The 19,954-nt window shown below is 43.8% G+C and overlaps 1 protein-coding gene across 1 annotated transcript in view; it reads left to right on the top strand.

Moving 5' to 3' along the window:
* The window catches only part of SCN1B (sodium voltage-gated channel beta subunit 1), a 609,798-nt gene that overhangs the window by 531,243 nt on the left and 58,601 nt on the right, over positions 1-19,954 (top strand). Inside the window, exon 5 of the mRNA XM_069604933.1 lies at positions 17,561-17,668. Coding sequence (XP_069461034.1) covers positions 17,561-17,627 — 67 coding nt within the window. The 3' untranslated portion in view covers positions 17,628-17,668. The remainder of the gene's footprint in view (positions 1-17,560; positions 17,669-19,954) is intronic.

Below are 19,954 nucleotides of genomic sequence, written 5' to 3'. Positions count from 1 at the left end.
TCTGTCCTGTGGTCTGCTGACTTTTATTCTCTCCATCCCGCAGGACATTTCATGGTGGGTTCATTGCTGCCTCGGCCTACCTGTGAGGTGGTTAAATAGCCTGAAGAGAGGCATCGGTTTGTCAGGATGCGGGGGTGGGGGTGGAGAGGAGCCAGGTCTTGATGGCCCTCTGCAAGGCAAGGCATTCCAGATTGAGGGCGCTTGGACGGAGAAGGAGGATCGCCCTATTCGTGTCAATTTGTGGGGCGGGACACAAGGAGAAGTGCATGCCTGATTGCAGGTTTCTATTGGGTTGGTAACGGATGAGTTTATGTTGAAGGTATTCTGTGCCTGTCTGGTGGAGGGCACTGTGGGTAATGCATATGGCTTTGAACGTGACATCCGATAGGGCGCATTGGCAGGACACGGATGGCGGGTATGATGTGCTCTCTGGGGCCATGGGCCAGGAGGTGCCTGACTGCAGTATTTTGTACCCATTGGAGCTTAATGAGTTGCTATGCAGGAATGTCCAGGTAAAGAGAATTGGCGTTGTCTAAGCATCAGATGACAATTGCCATGATTGCTGTGACTCTGTGAGGGTAGGAGAGGGAAGGGAACATGCATCTCAAAATGCAGCTTTGTAGAGATATAGGTAGCAAGATTTAGACAGAGTTGATGTGGTGTGAAAGTGTCAGATCAGCATCCATGGTGCATCCGAGGTTGCATTGGATTTGGTGGAAGGAGGCCCTAGGGATGAGGGCCAAGGGGTGGGTTGGGGAAGAATACCATCTTCCCACAGATCATGATTTTGGTTATTCTAGGGTTGAGAAGGAGGTAGTTAGCTGTGAGGCAAGTTCAGGATGGAGAATTGAAGAGGTCTTGGGGATCTTCAAGATGATATGTTATGTCATGTTGATTTATACTGTGCGCCACTGCCATTTGCAAATTTCTGCAGGTGCTCACGTGGCTCTGTAGGAAAAGTGGGTTAGTGGGGAGAGAGGGATATGATAGAATTTGCGCTCATCTGTTGATGCATGCAGAACCAGGAGGAACTGGCATCTGTGTGTGTGATCTTTCTGGGTGTGCTTTCTTATGTGCACTGGAATTATTGTGTCCATAAGGGTGGCGTCCAGTATCTGATTTCTATATTTTTTGCAGGTGTTGGGTTTGTAGTATGATTAGAGAGGGGCGTGCGGTTTTCATGTTTTTGGGTGGGTTGTTTCACTAACCCTTTGGGCGTGTGCAGCATGTGAGAAGTGTAAGGGAGTGGAGATGAAAAGTTGGTTTGAGGTGATCACTGGGTGTTGAGTAGTTTTATTGTCAGTTCTTCCTTCTATATTGTCTGTTTGCTTTGGTCCTGGCATATGGTTTGCAGAGTGACGTGTCTAAACTAAATCTAAATGAGTCTAGTGTGCCTAAATTCAAAAGCAGTGCGTTACAATTCTAGTGTGGCTGAATTTAAAAGCAGTGGGTTGCAATTGTAGTGTGGCTAAATTCAAAAGTAGCATTGACCAACTCAGTTCAATGTTGAATTCTAGTGTGGCTAAATGCCAAAGTAGCTGGTTGCAGTTGTAGTGTGGCTACATTCAAAAGCAGTGGGTTACAATATAGTGAGTGTGGCTAAATTCAAAAGCAACATTAACCAACTCAAATTCTAGTGTGGTTAAATTCAAAAGCAGTGGGTTGCATTCCTAGTGTGGCTGAATTAAGAAGCAGTGTAAACTAACTAAGTACAGTTCTAGTGTGGCTAAATACAAAAGAAGCAGTTTGCAATTCTAGTGTGGCTAAGTTCAAAAGCAGCATTAAGCAATTCAGTTCAGTTCTAGTGTGGCTAAATTCAAAGTACAGTGCTGCAATCCTAGTGCTTCTGAATTCAGAAGCAATGTTAACCATCTTAGGCAGAAGAAAAATTCAACTGTGGTACAAACCACACAGCGGCATAATTGAAAATGAGGTTGGTTACTTTTTGTACACCCTGGTGGCTGCAATGCAAAAAGTGGTGAGATTTAATGGAACAATCCCCCTGTTATAACACCTTGGAAAGCTCAATGCAGGTGTGGCACAATACAGTAGTGGTGAGATTCAATGAAGACTTCCCTTACCTGGAAGTAGCGGTAGATGGATACTGAGGTGTCTGGCAGGGCTAGGGAGCCTGGTGAACAGGCAAACAGGGATGGTTGGCACCTTGAGGAGGCGCTGTGAGCCTGTGCCCTTCGCCAGCTGCCTGGACATGGCTGCCCTGGGTGCTATTGGTAAGAAATGGAGAGTGGGAGGAAGGAGGGAAGGGACAGAGACAAACAAAGGACTGGACCACAAAGGCAGTGCCCTTTAGAAGCAGTACAGCACAAAAAACGATTGTAAATCACACTAAAAACAAAGATAGATCCCTCCAAATAGACACCAACCTCCTTACCAGGTGCTCGCTGTACATATGATGACAGAACATAGACTTGTGAGGCTTAATCAAATAGAATATGGCACCACCTGGGTATATGAATTTGTGCTTATTAAAACAGTGCCTGACATCTGAGTCATCATTTAACAAGTTATGACTATACCTGGCATGTGAGAATTTTATAGATGTAAGATGTCAAGAATTGGTCATATGAGGTCGTCTGGCACAAGAAAGCAGTGCTCCTGACCTATGCTGGGTCTGCAAGATGTGCCCCGCATTGCATGACTGTATCACTTACTCATCGAGGCAGCACTGCAGTGTATGCTTGAAAATTACAATTCGCCCTTTCTCCAATGTCATGCATTGTTCACTTATTGCAGTTTTAAAACACGTTTGTGATGCCAATTCTTGCCAATTAGCTGGTGACAAAGGCCATATGGCATCAATGCCGGTGATGTTTTGAACATCAAAGGACATGTGAAGGTACTCCCAGTGATCTAATCAGCTACATGATGTCAGTTCCTCTACCCCGGCATTTGGGTAAACTGACGTGCCTGCATCAAGGCCTGATAAGAAAGAGTGGTCTCTTGTTTATTTGGTGGGAAAGATCATAGTTTGTCTTGCTTGTTTGATAATAGATTTGTACAGGCATAATTATTTTCCCTTTCTGTGACTCTTCACTCATGTTCCAGATGCTGGAAAAAGGTGTAGTTTTATGGGTGATTTGTCTGACCAAATAGTATTTCCTCTGCTTAGGAGTACAACACACAATACATTAATAATAGAAGGAACATCCTACACACCCTTGTTTGGTTACAGCTCATGAAGTTATGGATGACTGCAGAAGTACTATGTTTCTCATTAAGATTATACATTATCTTGCTGGATATTCTTTGGAAAAGATAGATGATGTCTTTTACTGGAAGCTAGTAAAGGAATTGTGCTTCTGCAATTTCACTGGGAGTGTTCTTCATTGCCTTGGATCCATCATGTAAGAGAAAGGGGGCCATGTACCACAAAGTGGAAATTTCATGTATTAGACTGGGTTCTTTTGCAGTTTTATGCAACACAAGTTCCTTCCATGCCCTTATAATCCTTTCCACCACGTAGTGGAAAAGTGAAGAGTAAAACATAGGAAAAAGGGAATTTGCTCTTGAATTTTGCACTACATGTTTAGACATATGTAAAGGCCTACAGGTGGCAATTACAATTAAAACCTTTGGCGTCCATCTGCTTTCAACAGTTGTAAATGGAGGTAGATTCCATAAGAATAGATTGGTTTACTGCCAGCAGGAAAATTCCATGATGCTGGTAAACCAGGTGGATCCGTCATGCATAGCCGAAAATGGGGCAGAAATGTCAAGTCTGCCCTCCTCCCCAACACAACCTGACAAATACTACAAAATCCCCCGGATCTGTAAAAGTGGCAGATAAAGTGGTGTAACCATGACTGCCACGTTTATCGTAACCTTTTACTAAAATCCAGGGGTTTGGAAAATGACCCCCGTAGTGATGTGCTTTTAGGTTTAAATAAAATAGTTCAATAATACATGAAAAAAGGGGTGGTTGGCGAGGATGTGCCTCCTATGCACCGTTTCAGTTTAGAAACCATCCCAGATTCAAGACAGCAAGAAATAAAACGTAAGTGCTGAAAACAGAAGTGCTTCCGAGTTCAAACTCGTTCATTTTGGACTTGCCCATGTGCCCTCGATTACAGACATGAGACTTTAATGGTACCCTAGGTCTAGGACAACCATAACAGTTCGCACAACCCTTTAACAGGCCCATGACATCAACACCAGCCCAGAAAGCAGAAAAACAGGACCTAGCAAGAACTATGTTGACTGTAAGACAAAGACTATTCCAATCCAGTGGGTGTCCATCAAGCAGCTTCCACCTTGGACACAGAAGTTGAAACCCCCTCTTCTTCTCAAACATCACTCTCTCGCATTATGCCTGCTGGATGAAACAATACTGGGTCCCACCCATCTGCCACAAACACAGGAATTTTTAAGATCCATTTCACAAGCACCCACCGGGTCAGGACAGAGTAATTGAAACACAACCAAAATGTCCCAACCCAACAATCAACTTCAAAACGAGACCAGGGACAGTGAGGACCCCACCCATTCTGATCAATGCACCAGGTTAGCTCTTCCTTTTTACTTGCACTTCCTTCTTTCTACTCAATGTTTCAATCTTTTCTGACCTTTCTCTGAAAACATGATTCTCCATTCACACCTCAAACAAGCACCATCAGGCAAATAGGAGAGGAGAGTGATAAAAATCAAGGATAAAGCTAAAAAATGTGGTCAGGGACAAATCTCTCTGCACTGTCCAGCTACCCCTTCTTATAGGCTATTGGCACTTCTAGTTTTTCAGTGCTTGTAGCTAATCTGTGCTGAACATTTCCCTCTAGATAGACAGGCACCTTAGTGGCACCACAGATAAACACAAAGAGGTTGAGGGAAAAAAATTGAGTCACAAGCAGACCCTCACATTAAGGGTGGAACCCTTGTTACAACGACGAAAAGGCTTGTGACTCAAGGAAAGACCGCTTAGTGGCACCACCATAAACCACCTGGAGAAAGTGTGGAATGCAAAAATTAGGTATCAGCACCTAAGAACTTCTGCCTCCCCTCCAGCTCCCCCCATTTCTTCCAGAACCCTATGCCAAGAGTCCAGCAAAAATTGAATAAATTGCACTTCATAACACAACTTTAACTCATGGTAAAGCCCCCATTCTGAGCCACCTTAGAAATGGGATGCTGCCATCTTCCCTGCCGGGATGAACGTAAGTGCTCCTCTTTGCCCCGTCCCCAATTTCCACCTCCCTCAACTCCTCCACCATCAACCCTCCCACCACCCCTTACCTTCAGTTTTCCCACCCCTCACCAGCACCAGGAACAGTTAGTGAACCCGGCGCTTTCCTGTCACTGCAACGGCCACCATGGAAAGGAAGAGAGGACTATGTGTAGTTCCCGTCTCCTTTGTCCATGGCTGCTATCTTATTTTGTATTTTTCTTTAAGTTGAGAACCAGCAACCATGCCATTTCTCAACTTAACAAAAAACAACTATTAGCTTCCCAGAAAAGCATTCCAGAATAGTAGTAGCCATAAACCTCACCCGGTCGGGGTATTACCGGGTTTAGTGATGCCTGGAGGCTAACCGAGTTGGGGTTTAATGCCTATTTGCATTGTTATGCGAGAAGCTACAATACCCACAATCTTATCCAACACCTTCTGCACTTCCTTTGGCAAGCCCCTCTCTACAATAGAATAGAAAAATGGTATTGACTGATCCCACAGCTCTTCCATTTCAGCTCTCCACATCGCTTGCATTTTAAGAATACATCTAGCTTGCTCCTCATCATCACCCATAGTGTACTGCATAAGGGACTGTAAAGGGAAAGCCCTCCATAGTGCATCCCATACCTCTAACTCCATTAAATGGTGCATCATGTGTGCATTGTCCCCCAGGGTTATTCCTGGGTATCCGGCCTTAACCCACACATCCATAGCCTGGTCCCCAATTACAGTTACCATCAAACTCTTAAGGACTCCTGTTGCCAAGGGGACCCCTGATGTTTGCTTTTCAAATTCATATATCCACTTGCTCGTCCCTGCTGTGAGCTGCAGGAGGGCCTTAATTAAATTATTCTTATCCATCTGGGCCAGGGCACATACTGTGTCCTCCCTGCCCCTTTATGTATGAGTGGCATCTGCATCTTCACCCTACTCCCCACATCCTTCTTCATGACTCTTCTTCTCTTTACCAACACCATCCAGCTGGCCCTATTCCTCAACCTGCCCCCACCACAAACCTCCTACTTGGGGGTACTGTCAGCTGCCTCCTCACCCCTTGTTTCTTCTTTGTTCTGATCACCAGCAAACGTATCATTGTTCTCTTCCTTCACATTCTCTACCAACACCGTATTCTCCTCTAACAGGATTACCCACCCACCCGGCCTTCTTTCCTTCTCAACACCTACATGTCTTCTTCCTTCAGTATCAATCCTAAGCAGCATTTCCCCTGATTTCCATTCTCCTGCCCCTTCTGTCAATGCCGCTATATCCCTTACTGCTCTTGGGGATGTCTGTATCCTTCTTAGTTCTGTTAGAAATCCTGTCATCCTATCTTCGAACTCCCTTGACCTGAAACCCACCGATGCCGATACTTCAGGCGGGTTAGTATACGGGGGTGGGGCAACAGTATCCTGTGGTATTACTGGTGCTGAAGGGGACCCTACCAACGGATACATAGGTTGGATTGGTGTACCCTTCTGCGGCATATGCTACCAAGGGATATAATCCTCTGTACTCCACTGGCAACCTACCCGCTCCTTCTCCTTTCCTGCACTTCCCATCTTTCAGTCTCTGCACCTCTACTCTGTTCCCTTGATCTTAAGCATCTTCTAACATCCACCAAAGATCTAGAATTTCTTTTCTCTTCTGTAGCTGCTTCCCCTTGTATTTTACTACTAAAAATGTGGACATATGTTCCAAGATGCTCTTGTTATGTGAGCCCTGCCCTGGCCATGTGCAGAGCATCCCCCCTCCTCCTGTCTCCACAATCCACTGCTTATGATATTTCTCCTCCCTGCCATGATACAGTGGAAGGTCCTAATACATATGTTCTATTGGTGTTTAAACCCCCATGCTAGTTATTGCTATCTCTTGCTGACCCCGCAGCCATCCAATACCAACCAGACCACGACGCACACTATTACCGCTCCATCTAGGGTCTGTTCTTTATTCAATAAATCACAAGTATAATATGATAAAATAACAAGCTAATGTACAATCACTATTTATTCCAAGCCTGTTATGACACCACTAGTTTTATTTCCATATTCCTCCTTTAAATAATATATTGTCTTGTGGTACCACATTCCCTCCACTCCGAGGAGGGGCTCCCTGCCTTACCTTATAATGCCTTACCAAAACACTCTCCTCATAGTACACATTTTAACAACAAATAACTATGACCTCACCCACATCGATGACCTCTCTCTCCACATACTCACACCTTTCACACTTCCCCTTCCTTCTTTTCCCTTACTTTGTATTGCTTACAAGTGTCTACTCACATGTGCATGCTCACTCGAACTCTTCCGTCACAGGGTTCCAACACTCTCCTTCATGCCACGGCTCGCTTCAAAGTGCAGAAAGGACTTCTCTTAAAATGTCTCCTGCTAAATCACTCGACACATGTTTTTCTTTGGGACTGGTCACTGTAGGTGGGTGCGGCACCTTCTGGAGAAGCGGCCTGGAAGCCTCCACAAGTATGGGGGTGCTTGGATCACATTGGAGTCATTAATTGAAGGCACGCCCATAAACGCTCAAAGCAGAGAGAATACAACCTGCTAGGGGAAAAAGGCCCAAGTTGATCTTGTAAGGATAACAAGTTTTCATCTCCCACGCAGATGAGAGCAACAACAAAGAACTCTTCTGCTAAGAACGTTGTGCCCGAAAAATAGTACAAGCAGAATCTTATAAAGTGAAACATCATCATATATGATGCAATACATAGGGTAAAATCCTGCACGGCTGATTGTTGTGCACCTATACAGGATCCACCTGCCCCATAAGGGATGCCAGGCCTTTGGTTCCAGCCCTATCCATCCATCTTCCGTCACGTGGGGACTGTGGTGATCATCTTCTCGCTTTGAAGGTCAGAAAACAAATTAATTATACTCTTACCATACAGCAACCTTATCACTCATCCAGTGCACTTGGCAGACCTTAAAACAGGCACAAAGGAGGTTCTCTGGCACTCTAACCTTCACACACACATTTCACGCACTCCTCTCTGAAAGTGTGATCTAATCCGAAGCTGGTCACAAGAAGTATAAGAGAGAGCAAACACATTTAAGGGCTATGCCTGAATTCGGGGACACCTCAACTTAGTTGTGTTTCAATGGTAACGGTAAACAAATAGAAAGTAAATAGAATACCCCTTCCCTTCTATACTCACAGCATTGTGCAAGCTATATACTCTTCAGAGATGCCAATCAGCAGTGATGCTTCCAATAAAACAACAGTGAGCTAGGTAGCTAAAAAGAATGGTCCAGCAAGGCTTTGTACAACAAATCTTTCTTATGGACTCTGAATCATTGAACACACTAACCACTCATGCGTGCCTGGAACTGGCCAAACGGTAGATTATCTTACAGGCTTTTCGGATAGAAACACTCCAGGTATATGACCCACAGGGACCACAGCTTATTACAGCAGTATTCAGTCACTCCAATAAGATAAATAGAGTCAAAAGAGAAATTCTGAAACTATGGCCAATACTCAATGTGGGGTCTGTCAATTTACAGACACAGAGATTTGCGATCAAAAAGAGAAAAAAAAAATCTATGGGACACATTAGTACAATCATACCAACCACCAGATCTGACTGTACAACAGGGTACTTTATCTGATGTTGAACCATCCTCGGGACATTCACCGTGTGGGCAATGAAATGTTTGTTAGTTGACAACACGCTCCAAAACGTTAGATCTTGCCCTTAAAACGCCATGAAAACAGACATTTTTTACAAATTGCAGCACTTCAAATGTGATATATCTAATTAAGTGCCTTTTTCAATTGAAATATACTGGACAAGCAGGCCCATTAGAAAAATGTATCCAAGAACATACGTCATGTATCAGACCTGGCTGACAACACGCGCCCATGGTGGCCCACTTCCAACAACAACATGCAGCTGCTGATATCCAATGGACAGTAATTGAAGGGGATATCCAGTCCTTGCTACTGAAATGAGAGCAGAACTGGATATTCCACCTGCATACCGACCGTGTGGGTCTCAACAAAGCAATACCCTGGCAGACATTAGCCACGCTCCATTCAAATGGAGCTTTAATCTGGCATCTACACCTTTTCCCATGTGGTATTCATGTGACCGAGGGGAGAAAGATACCACATGAGAGGAAGTGGTACGAACAAAGAGATGTGTGCTTCCAGGATGAATTATAACAGGTGCATATATTACTCTCCTGCGTGCATCATGGATGTGGCGTTGCTAGCTGGTGTTTTCTGGCAAGAAACATGGCACTGCCATCTACGAGCCGAACATGGGCATTAGGTTTGGTTGAATCAATTAACAATAGAATTTTCCAAACGACAGTACATTCCACAATGAATCCATAATTCAATCATATTGGAGGGGCACATTTTAGAGACTGTGCAGACATACTGTCCTACCCAAGAGACATTACAACTGTCTGTCTACAAAGTGGCAATATCCGTTACCGTACAGCGATACTATACCGGCACCTGTCAATGCCTGACTGGCTTGACTACAACGTGCGTTCCGACGCGAGATGTAACTGACGTGTTGCACCCATGCAGAGAATCATATGACCTTCTTTAGGTCTAGTATGGAAAAGCAGCAGTCCTCTCTGCTCGAAACGCTGGTCGGCTTCATAGGCATATGGCAATCAGGAGACCCACTCATGAAGTAAATAGTGGGCCACACCTTCATTTTATTATTTGAAAAGTTAGCACAGAAAAATAAAGCGTGAAATCACTGTCGAGCGCACTGGAAAGAGACTTTGCGATGGACAGAGAGTCTGAGCAAATAAACATGCTTTGAAACCTACGTCTCGCCCTTTCTGTTTCTGTGTCATCTAGACCCACTTCTTGCTCAGCGCTCAAGTTGTGTGGGAAACCTGATCTACTACTAACCTAGTGGCCTGGCACACGGATGCGGATGCGACTCAGGTTAGCGACTTTCACTTACTTAGAAAGCTATGAGCACTTATGCGTTGCATGAGTTCTAAGTATCACTATGGAATAGAAGGTGATTTTGAATTATTTACATGTATAAGACGCTGGGTAGTAAGTGTATGGTGTTCATGAGACAGATTGTGCGACTAGGGAATGTGAATAAATGCGCATTTGCCCTATCTAATTTATTTAGTTTTGCAGCAAAGCCATTATTGCGCATTCTTTTCTTTGCAGGGTTCCGACTTCAGTTTCTCAAGTATGGCAATAGAGGACATTTGTCCACTTTTCCAGATACCAGTGAGTATATCACTGCTCATACTGAAGACTGTCCTGAGAAAAGTGGTTCTAACAAACAAACACCAATGAAACCGGTAGGCAGCAGAGGCTGCAAAAGGGGTGTTAGCATCCTCATCCATTGAAGCAGTTCTCACTCTGATCTCCTCACGGACCCAGAGAGAGCCCAGAGCCAGTGTCTTCATTATAGCAAAATAAAGCTACTGTTACATTGAACACTTTTTTAACTTTAGAGATTCTAGGGAAAACGTTCAGTATGTCTACAGGCTAATACATTGAATTGTACCTAAAATACACAGCAGAACTATGCCATGGCTGTTTACTTTGCAGGCACGAATGACAGAGAGAGGTCTAAAAGGGGGATTTGGTAAATAGTCACAAGATAGTGACTTTTAAAGAACATAGAAGATAGTACTCTTCTCTTCTCTTCTCATTCTATCCACTTTCAGATAAGCGGCACACCAGCAAAATCTAGAATGAGTTCCTCAATAGGCAGCATTAGTCAGAAAATCATGCAATCCTTGTGTCTCTTGTAGTGGATATACTTCTAGTCCTTCTTCCCGGCCATCTTGAGCCTTCTGGCTCCAGCAATGTACTGAAACACAAAAGGAGTGATTACATCAGTTAGCAACCTGCTGACTGCTGAAGTGTTACTGCATACAAACATACCCGTGGTACTGAATGGGGATGAGGCACTTGAAAAATGCCTTATTATTAGAACCTATTATTTCGCATTCTTTTTTTGGTGGGGCATGTTTGTGATGTTTTGGGGCATGTTAAAAGACACCAGAAAAAACATAGAGGGAATGCTGAGTCCTCCATGGCTCTCGGCTGACCCTACAAAGAAGGGGCAGGGCTCGTTTTCAGTTCTTTAATTTGCATTTGCTTATTTATTTTACTAATTTGATTTGCACGTAAATTCTTTTGGCCCAATGTTTCTAAGTTGCAAACTTGTATTTCCTTTACTTTATTACACAAATATCCCTCTTTTTTAACCCTACTGTTGGGAGGAATATTTCTGCCACAGACTGGGGAATTTTGGTTACAAAATCTTTTACCATGTTGTTTAGTGACATCTGTCACATTTACTCAATTCAAAGGACTAATTTTGTCAACATGAGAAAATTGGAGGCCGGGAACTGTGATTCATGTTTCTATATAACAAGCACATTTCGGCAGCAGGAACACTTCCCACTGAGCTATCTTACCTGCTTTATAACCTTGGCCTGCAGGTGGAATACAGTTCTTTGCTACAGGCACGCTACCTCCTGAGCTATTTACCTCAGGCTTTGGAACTTACTGAGATCTCTGCCGCAGCTACATTAATCCACTTAATTATATTATGTGGGTTTGGAATTGATGGCACTGGAACATATAACTTTCAGATGTCTCACACATGTCCTAAGAAAATCGATAAGAAACTAAACAAACAACCATTTTCCAATAGCGACTTCACAAAATATTGTTCCAGCTCAATAGTGTTCAGTTGAAAACTACACGGGAGATCAGAGACACATTAAAAATATTTAGAGCTTTGCTTGAGCTCTCGTCCCCCAGCAAACCAACTGATGAAAGTCTGTCTGTGCACATGAAGGACAGGGACTTTGCAGTTAAACATTCTGCTCTACCTGCTCTCAATCAAGAAAGTGACAGCAGCATTTGTTTAATGATGCTTTCAAAGTATAAATACCACATGCCAGAATTATTGCAGACACATAGTCAAAGCAGTAATTGAATTATTTGGCCAAATCTGAATATCTAAATTTCAGCCAGAATTCACCTGAATACTTACTCAAAGCTGTATTCTGGTGCACCCCTACTTACTGGTAATCTTCATTACTCCTAATCATGTTCTTCCTTGTCAAAGTATTTGCTCATTGAGGCCCTACATCCATTAGCAGGACCCTTCTGCCATCTCTTTTTTGTTCTGCCACTTTCTGTCATCACGTACATTATTGTGACCGCCCATATGCCTACAGTTCCATACTTCATAATCACATGTACCCAGACATCTCTACTGAACTGGGCGCGGTGGGTTGCAGGTTGTATAGAACCACCTGTTCAGTTCAGGAAATGTACACCTGGCAATGACTCTGCCATCACTTGAACAAATACTGTCCTCCTGTAACTTGCACCTTTCCCTATAGATTTTTTCTCTTGTAACCAGTGCCTAGATCCCCATGGGCTATGCACGCTCCTAGAAATAATAAAATAAATAAATAAATACTGTGATGAGCAAAATCAGGACTAGGAGTGATGAGGATTACTGGCGAGTTATTCCCACATTACCTCCACATCCTTCTTCCTCGTCCTAGTATACACCCAATCACCAAGATGGCTGGTGCAATCACCACACAAACCACAATGCACTGCTAAAACCATTCCTTAGTCACTATCACCCTTGCTGTTCAGTAACTGCCCTTACGCTCAACACACTGCACCTTACCAGTTTGCACTGCAAAACGTAGCTGCACATGTCAGGACTAGGCTTGCACATCAGTGGGCACATTGTGCTCCCTCTGGCAAGGACAGTCCTTCTCAACTGAGCCCCTCTGCATGTGGATGATACATGAAAGGTTGGTGGTTCGAGCCCAATGCCTGGGGCAGGGCTCTGACTTAAGCGATTGCGCCCAATTATGAAACTATTCTAATGTTCATATGGCTTATATATAAGGTTACATTTTTGTAGTTTTTGAAGATGTAATCTCTCATTGCAATCATGTCCGGAATGTGTCAGTCGCCACGCTCGCTTTCCACAAAACTGGGATTGAGTTTTTAATGAGAAAAACCAAGCAGGCACAGGGCTGGCATTCGACTTTAACTGCTTGTGCCATTTCCAAGTGTTGCTCGATGCAGATGCTCTGCCGTCTCCACATCTGAGATCGGCTGAGTCTTCTAGTGCCCCAACTCGACACTGCTTGCTTACTAGCCTCTATATGCAATGATTACTCACCTCCACTCCCAGCTGAAGGCACCCAAGACCACAGAGTCTTCAGTGCTACCTCCCTGACACTGCCAGCCGCATCCAGGGTCTTCCACTTGCACACAAGTGCAGCTGTGGTACTGCACTGTGCCACACAATGCCTTCAATGCCACTCCCTGACTCTGCTCTGGCAAGGTGCCAAGAGTGCCCAGACTCCCGGTTGATAGCAAACAGTCTGTGTGAGGCATGTGGGCTTCAGGGAAGACTTTAAATGTACTGTTACTGGTCCTTCCCCCATGTCTGGCTTTGAAGGCCACAGCGACCGTTAAGATCCTACTCGCTACCGTTTGAAAATACTTATCGATCATTTTCTATGACATTGCTACTGAACCTTGCCTGGCCTGCAACCCTGTCTTCACCCAGAGTGCCCCCTTTTTTTCTAAAGTCTGCAATCTCCTTCAATGTGGTGGGTGTTTCGTATTTTGTATTAGATGTGTGCGTTGTTTCATTAAAAATCCTATTTTGTTATAGAACTTTGGATTGACATTCTTTTATTTTGAATTGATTAAAGTCATTTTGTTTGGGTTACAACTCTTACTAGCTCACATTGCCGTCTGGAGGAATGCAGACTGCCATTGACAGCCTTGTTTACCTTGTGATGGAGATCACTGCTGATTTCATAGTAGTGTGGGGGTGAGTAGCCATTTTAGATACTACTCATTCCAATACTCCTGCAGTCCAGCAGTCGTTTTGTCACAGACCCAGTGGGAAATGAGTGCTCTGGCTACTATATAAGAAATGTTACGGTTGAATAATTATGGCTTAATGGGTAGCTGCTTGACATGAATGGCATGGCAGGCTATACCAAATATGTGCCTTGAAACACAATGTTTTGATTTGGCTGTGTGCATGAACTAATTAATAATGTTGGCTACAGAATGTACTTAGCAGTGCATTCCCCTACACGTGCATCAGTCACTTATCACTGAACGAACACTATTTCTGAGACATATGTGCTTTTTAAATGTGACTCCTTTTGAATAATTTAACACATTCTCTGATCCAATTTAAATGGCAATGGGGGTCATTCCGAGGTTGGAGGTAAGGAATTACCGGTACCGGTAAGGGTGCCGATGCCGGTAATCCCTTACCTCCGTATTCTGAGGTCCCTTTGCGGGTCCTTCCTTACCTCCTGCTTTTAGCAGGAGTAAAGTACCGGATCTTCAAAGGTACTTCGGAGGTAATTACGGTACCGTAATTTACGGTGCCGTAATTACCTCCTTCCCCATTCCCATTGAGGCCTATGGGGCAGAAATGGGAATGGGGAAGGGCAAAAGGTGAATGGGAAATTACCGGTCCCTCCAACCCTGGAATGGACCGGTAATTACTCCATTCACCATGCCGGATTTGGGACGGTTTCGGAGGCAACCATGGAGCTAATTACTCCATGGTTAGCTCCAAACCCGGAATGAGGCCCAATGTCCGTTGCAACGTATTTTTTAGCAGAGAATTCTAAAATGAACCAGCACGAGTGCAACGTAATAAAGGCTAAGCAGAACTGCTGGACAATCTGTAGTAATCAGCACATCATCCTAAAATCATCAGGAACAAGCTGAGCGATGCTCTTGAAGTAATTAGCAAGTCATCCTGAAATCATCATGAACACATTTAGTGATGCTCTTGAAGTAATCACCAAGGCTTACCACAATGATCCCCAAATCATCAGGAACAGTTTTCTAAAATGGCAAGCCCTTGAAGTAATCAGCAAGGGATCCTGAAATCATCCCCAAATCATCATGAACAAAATGGCAACAACCTTGAAGTAATCAGCAGGTCACCCTAAAATCATCAGGAAAAAAGCGCTTCCTAAAATGGGGATACTGTTGGTGTATTTAGTAAGTCATCCTAAAATCATCCCCAAATCATCACACACAATTCTGAAGATTTGCTGATGACTTCTGATAATGAGCGAATACCTTCTAATGTAGTTCGATGACCATTAAATGACTCCAGGATGGCCTCTAGAGTCATCTTTTTTTAGACTAGAGCAGTTACTATGCATTACAAAAACACTGGCAGATGGGTACATTATTCCCAAAAATATTTTTAGTCCTACACTGTTACTATTTGGTCATGCCAGGCCTTTGACTATAGAAGGATAATACTCTAAATTGTAATCATGCCAGGTGGTTTATAGTATATTCCATTTGAGCTCTTGTTTAAATGATACAATTGTGATCTGGAAAATATGGGACAGAAATTTCTTTTGCATCTGCAGTTAAAAGTGGAACATAAACTTCACATTAATTATTAATAACAAACTGATGGCATCCCTAATGTTTGATATATTGCATGTACTATTAGTACAGATTGCCCTATTAGCATTAAACAGTGATGAGAACATAAATCATTTGTGCTTAGTGCACACTCCATTACCGGTGGCCATGTGACACTGTGGAGAGGTTCCACCACGTGCTATCAGTAAACACGGTATCAAAATAGAACACGTGCTATTAGTACAGACGGTGGTAGCACGGTCAGCATTAACATCTGCAAAGATAGAACACATGCTATGAGTAATGCATTACTAGCCGGAGCAATAACCTGCAAGGTTGGGATGTTCATGTCAGCACAGAGTCAGCAATGTCAGCATTATAATCGTCATGGATAGAACACGTGGTATTAGTGCAGACTATGTTACCATGGTCAGCATTAGAATCTGCAGGGATGAAACGCATAATATCAGTAAGGCATTACTAGCATGAACAATAACCTTCAAGGATGGCTTGTGCATTTCTGCACAGATTGTATCAGCAGTGTCAGCATTTTGATATTCAAAGAGAGAACATGTGCTATTAGTACAGACAGTGGTTCTACGGTCAGCATCAACCACTGCAAGGATAAAACACATGCTATCAGTAATGCATTACTAGTCTAAACTATATCCTGAAAGGACGGCATGCATTTCAGCACAGATTGTATCAGCAGTGTCAGCACTATATTATTCAAGGATAACTCACATGCTATCAGTAATGCATTACTAGCTGGACAATATCCTGCAAGAATGACGTACATTTCTGCACAGATTGTATCACGCTCATTATAATCTTCATGGATAGAACACGTGGTATAAGTGCAGCCTGTATTACCACGGTCAGCAGTAACATCTGCAACGATAAAACACATGTTATGAGTAATGCATTGCTAGCCTGAACAATAACCTGAAAGGATCGCATGTACATTTCAGCACAGATTGTATCAGCTATGTCAGCGTTATAATCTTCATGGATAGAACGTGGTATTAGTGCAGGCTGCATTAAACCCATTGAAAGATAAAGGGGGTATGCTTTGCTGGGCAGCAGATCGTACAAATGCAGTTAAAGTATTAACCTTCATTTCTACAGATCCGTCTCATGGTCCAGCATTTGCACGGCAGAGTTGGGGAGTGGTCAAACACACCATGGGAGTCATTATCAGTTAGGCGGTAAGGGGTTAACGGCACCGGTAAAGGTGCCGGTGCCGTTAACCACTTATCGCCGCATTACGAAGTCCTTAATCGGGTCCCGCTAAGTATGGCTGGTTTTTCCAGGCGCCCTTAGTGGGAGCCGCTAAAGCACCAGCATGCTAACAACGGGCCCGTTGTTTGCATGGTCACCATTCCCATTGAGCCCTATGGGGGCTCGGATGGGACTGGGTTCCCTGAATGGGGAAATACCGGGTCCTCCAAGGTTGGAATGGCCCGGTAATTCCCCATTCAGGGAACCCAGACCCGGTATGCGGTAAGGGGGTAGCCATGGCGCCATGTCTACCTCCAACCTCATAATTACCCCCCCATGTCTGTCTCCTTTTCCTACTTTGCAAGAAAAATAGAGCTCTCTTAAAGCCAGCGTGGATTTTCATGCAGGCAGTAATGCTATGGATTCCTATGATATCCGTCTGGTAAAAAAAAGGACCTGTTAAAAGCAGACAGATTTCATAGGGTTCCATTACAAAAGACTCCCACAACGGTTCATTGTAGAAGGCATTTACACGTTTCCACCACCGTAGTGGAAAAGGTAGGAGTAAAAGAGATTTTGCCTATGTTGTACTCTTCACTTTTGCACTCGGTGGTGGAAAACGCAAAAACATGCACAGATGTGAAATTTAGCATTGAAATGTCAGCATTAAAACCCGGGAAGGACAGATTTGCATAATAATGCTGGCTATTTTACTTCTCTAATTATTTGCAGGTCTGACTACCTAGCCATTACCTCGGAGAGTAAAGAGAACTGCACAGGTGTCCAGGAGGAGCCCTAGCGTTGGGAGTCCGAGGAAAGAGGAGTCATCTCTGTTTGCAGGTAACTGAATGCTGACATGTGGGATGGACGTGCTGATTCAGCTTCTGTACTTTGCACCAGGGCACAACAACATTTAACAAAACAAGAGACATCTTAACTCTGAACATTAGAACTGTACAAACTGATACAAGTCAGTGCAGTAGAATGCAGCACAAATGTGTTTTTTTTCCAGTGTACGAAAAGAAGTAATGGAGCTATGTTCCCTGCTAGTCTGCCCTGCTCCCCCAAACACCATCACCACAACCACTCCCATGCCCAATCAAAACCCCCAAAACAAATGCACCTGCTATTTAAGGCAACGTTCAGTGCACTGAAGTGCAAGTTTCAACTTCTTCCTACACGGAACGGTTTCTTTTTCAAATAAAAGTATAGGAATGGTAAAACTTAATTAAAAAAAGTAGAAGAGCACCGCTCCCAAACCGCTCCCGCCCACTTCGACCACTGGTTTTTTCACAAGTGAAGAGGAAGGCAACTCAAACCCGAGCGGTAAAAATAATCCAAAATGCCAAATAATCACTGCACCTCTTTGCAAGGGAAAACAAAGTTTATTACATTCAAAAAGTTCTCAGAAGGTCGCGTAGAACTGAACTGACATGGAGCTTGTCACTTCAAGAAGTTACAAGTTATAGAGCGGAAAACCACAAAATCTGAATACAGAGGTTACAATGTTATCCTAACACCCTCAACGGCTATCAACTATAGAACACTACTAATTTCCCCCTATAGGCCCTCTAGTGATTGGCCACACCTTATTATAAGCCTCTTGCCCTAAACGCATGGTTTACTATATCGTCACTATTGAATCCAGGTACAGAATTGATTGTTCTTTGAATATATTGATACATTAATAAATCGTGACCGTCACATGATGTGCACCCTTCGACCCCCAGACACAATCAAAGTAAACTGGCGGGGTCAACTCTGCTTTGATAAGACAACAGGCCTTCTCATTATACCAGACCCTGCAGCGCACAAGCTGCCTCCCTGACATTGTACTCAATTTATTGGCATCACCTTTGCTCCTCCTATCCCAAATCACAGAACTTTCCAGACACAGCTCCCCCTTATCTCCTTCAAACCCCAGGTGCCCGGGGCACTGCTCTTGACTCTGAATTTCAGGGATTGGTTTGCTTTAGTTGTGTGTCTACTTCTTATTCTAATTGGATGACTGTTCTTGGGTGAGGGGAGTAGTGCACTAACCTTTCTCCTTGGCCCCTGGCCTCACAAAACCTCATGCCCTACTCTCATGAATTTGGCCTTTGTAGGGCGCACCCCTACCAGCTCTCCCAGCAACTATTCAGGCCCTGCAATTGGATATAATTAGCGTTTATTTGTGCACTGTGGGTGCCTCTGACCACAAATTCTCTCCTGGGAAATGGGAAAGGGGATTTGTTTTTTTTAAATGACCTAAACTGAGCCGCAGCTACACATAAAGGCCTGCATTCTATTCCTTTTATCGTGTCCAATAGGGTGACAATTTTGCCTTGTTAACAGGCTGACCTCACTTCTACTATAGCACCTTTCTGACTCCATGTTCCACCTGTTTCAACTCTTTCCGCATGCCTCACTACAAAACATAACTTTGGATACAACAACTAAACATAGGGCCTACAATACTGCCCAATTAATAACCTCTGCAACTGCAACATTAATGAGTTTGTTACTCCTTCTGTGTTGCTATTTGTGGGTATCAAATATGTGTCAAAACTATCTACAAATGATACATGCTTGCCAACCTTGCCCTGCTCACATGATGATACTTGCTAATAGGCCTTGCTCAACCTGTATCTTTTTGCCTGGCTGGGATGATGAACATGCATCCCAACATTCCCCCATTTAGTTCATACTCCATTAACTAACCCTGCTGCCTCCTTCCTTCGATAATCATCATCCTCCTTGGGTATCCACGCCCTACACGCATGATGTAACACCCCTCTCAGGCATATTCTCCAGGGGTACCCATCATAAAGCAACACACTCCATCCCCTGCTACATCCACCCAGTGCTCTTTGGAAATCTCTGGGTCTGGTGGGGGTGTGGTCAAGGTACCCAGGAATCCAAAGGCCTGCTCTATTTTCAACATCCCTGGTTTTACAACCCCGTCCATCTATATCTGTGAGCAGATCCAGAACATATCTGTTCTGGAGGTTCATAGGCATGATGGTCCATAATTCAGTCTTTATGGAAGTAAGACGCTGCTTCGTTTGGTTCGCCGAATGGAGCATATCCCACCTGGTGATCCGCATCAACTTGGTATTGGCTGTAGTCTGGATACCTATCATCAAG

This window comes from Ambystoma mexicanum, chromosome 1p (assembly GCF_040938575.1).
Source record: "Ambystoma mexicanum isolate Mex_15411 chromosome 1p, UKY_AmexF1_1, whole genome shotgun sequence".
In the NCBI taxonomy this organism is placed as follows: Eukaryota; Metazoa; Chordata; class Amphibia; order Caudata; family Ambystomatidae; genus Ambystoma; species Ambystoma mexicanum.
The sequence above is the reverse complement of the archived record's forward strand: the minus strand, read 5'-3'. Positions and strand labels throughout refer to the sequence as shown.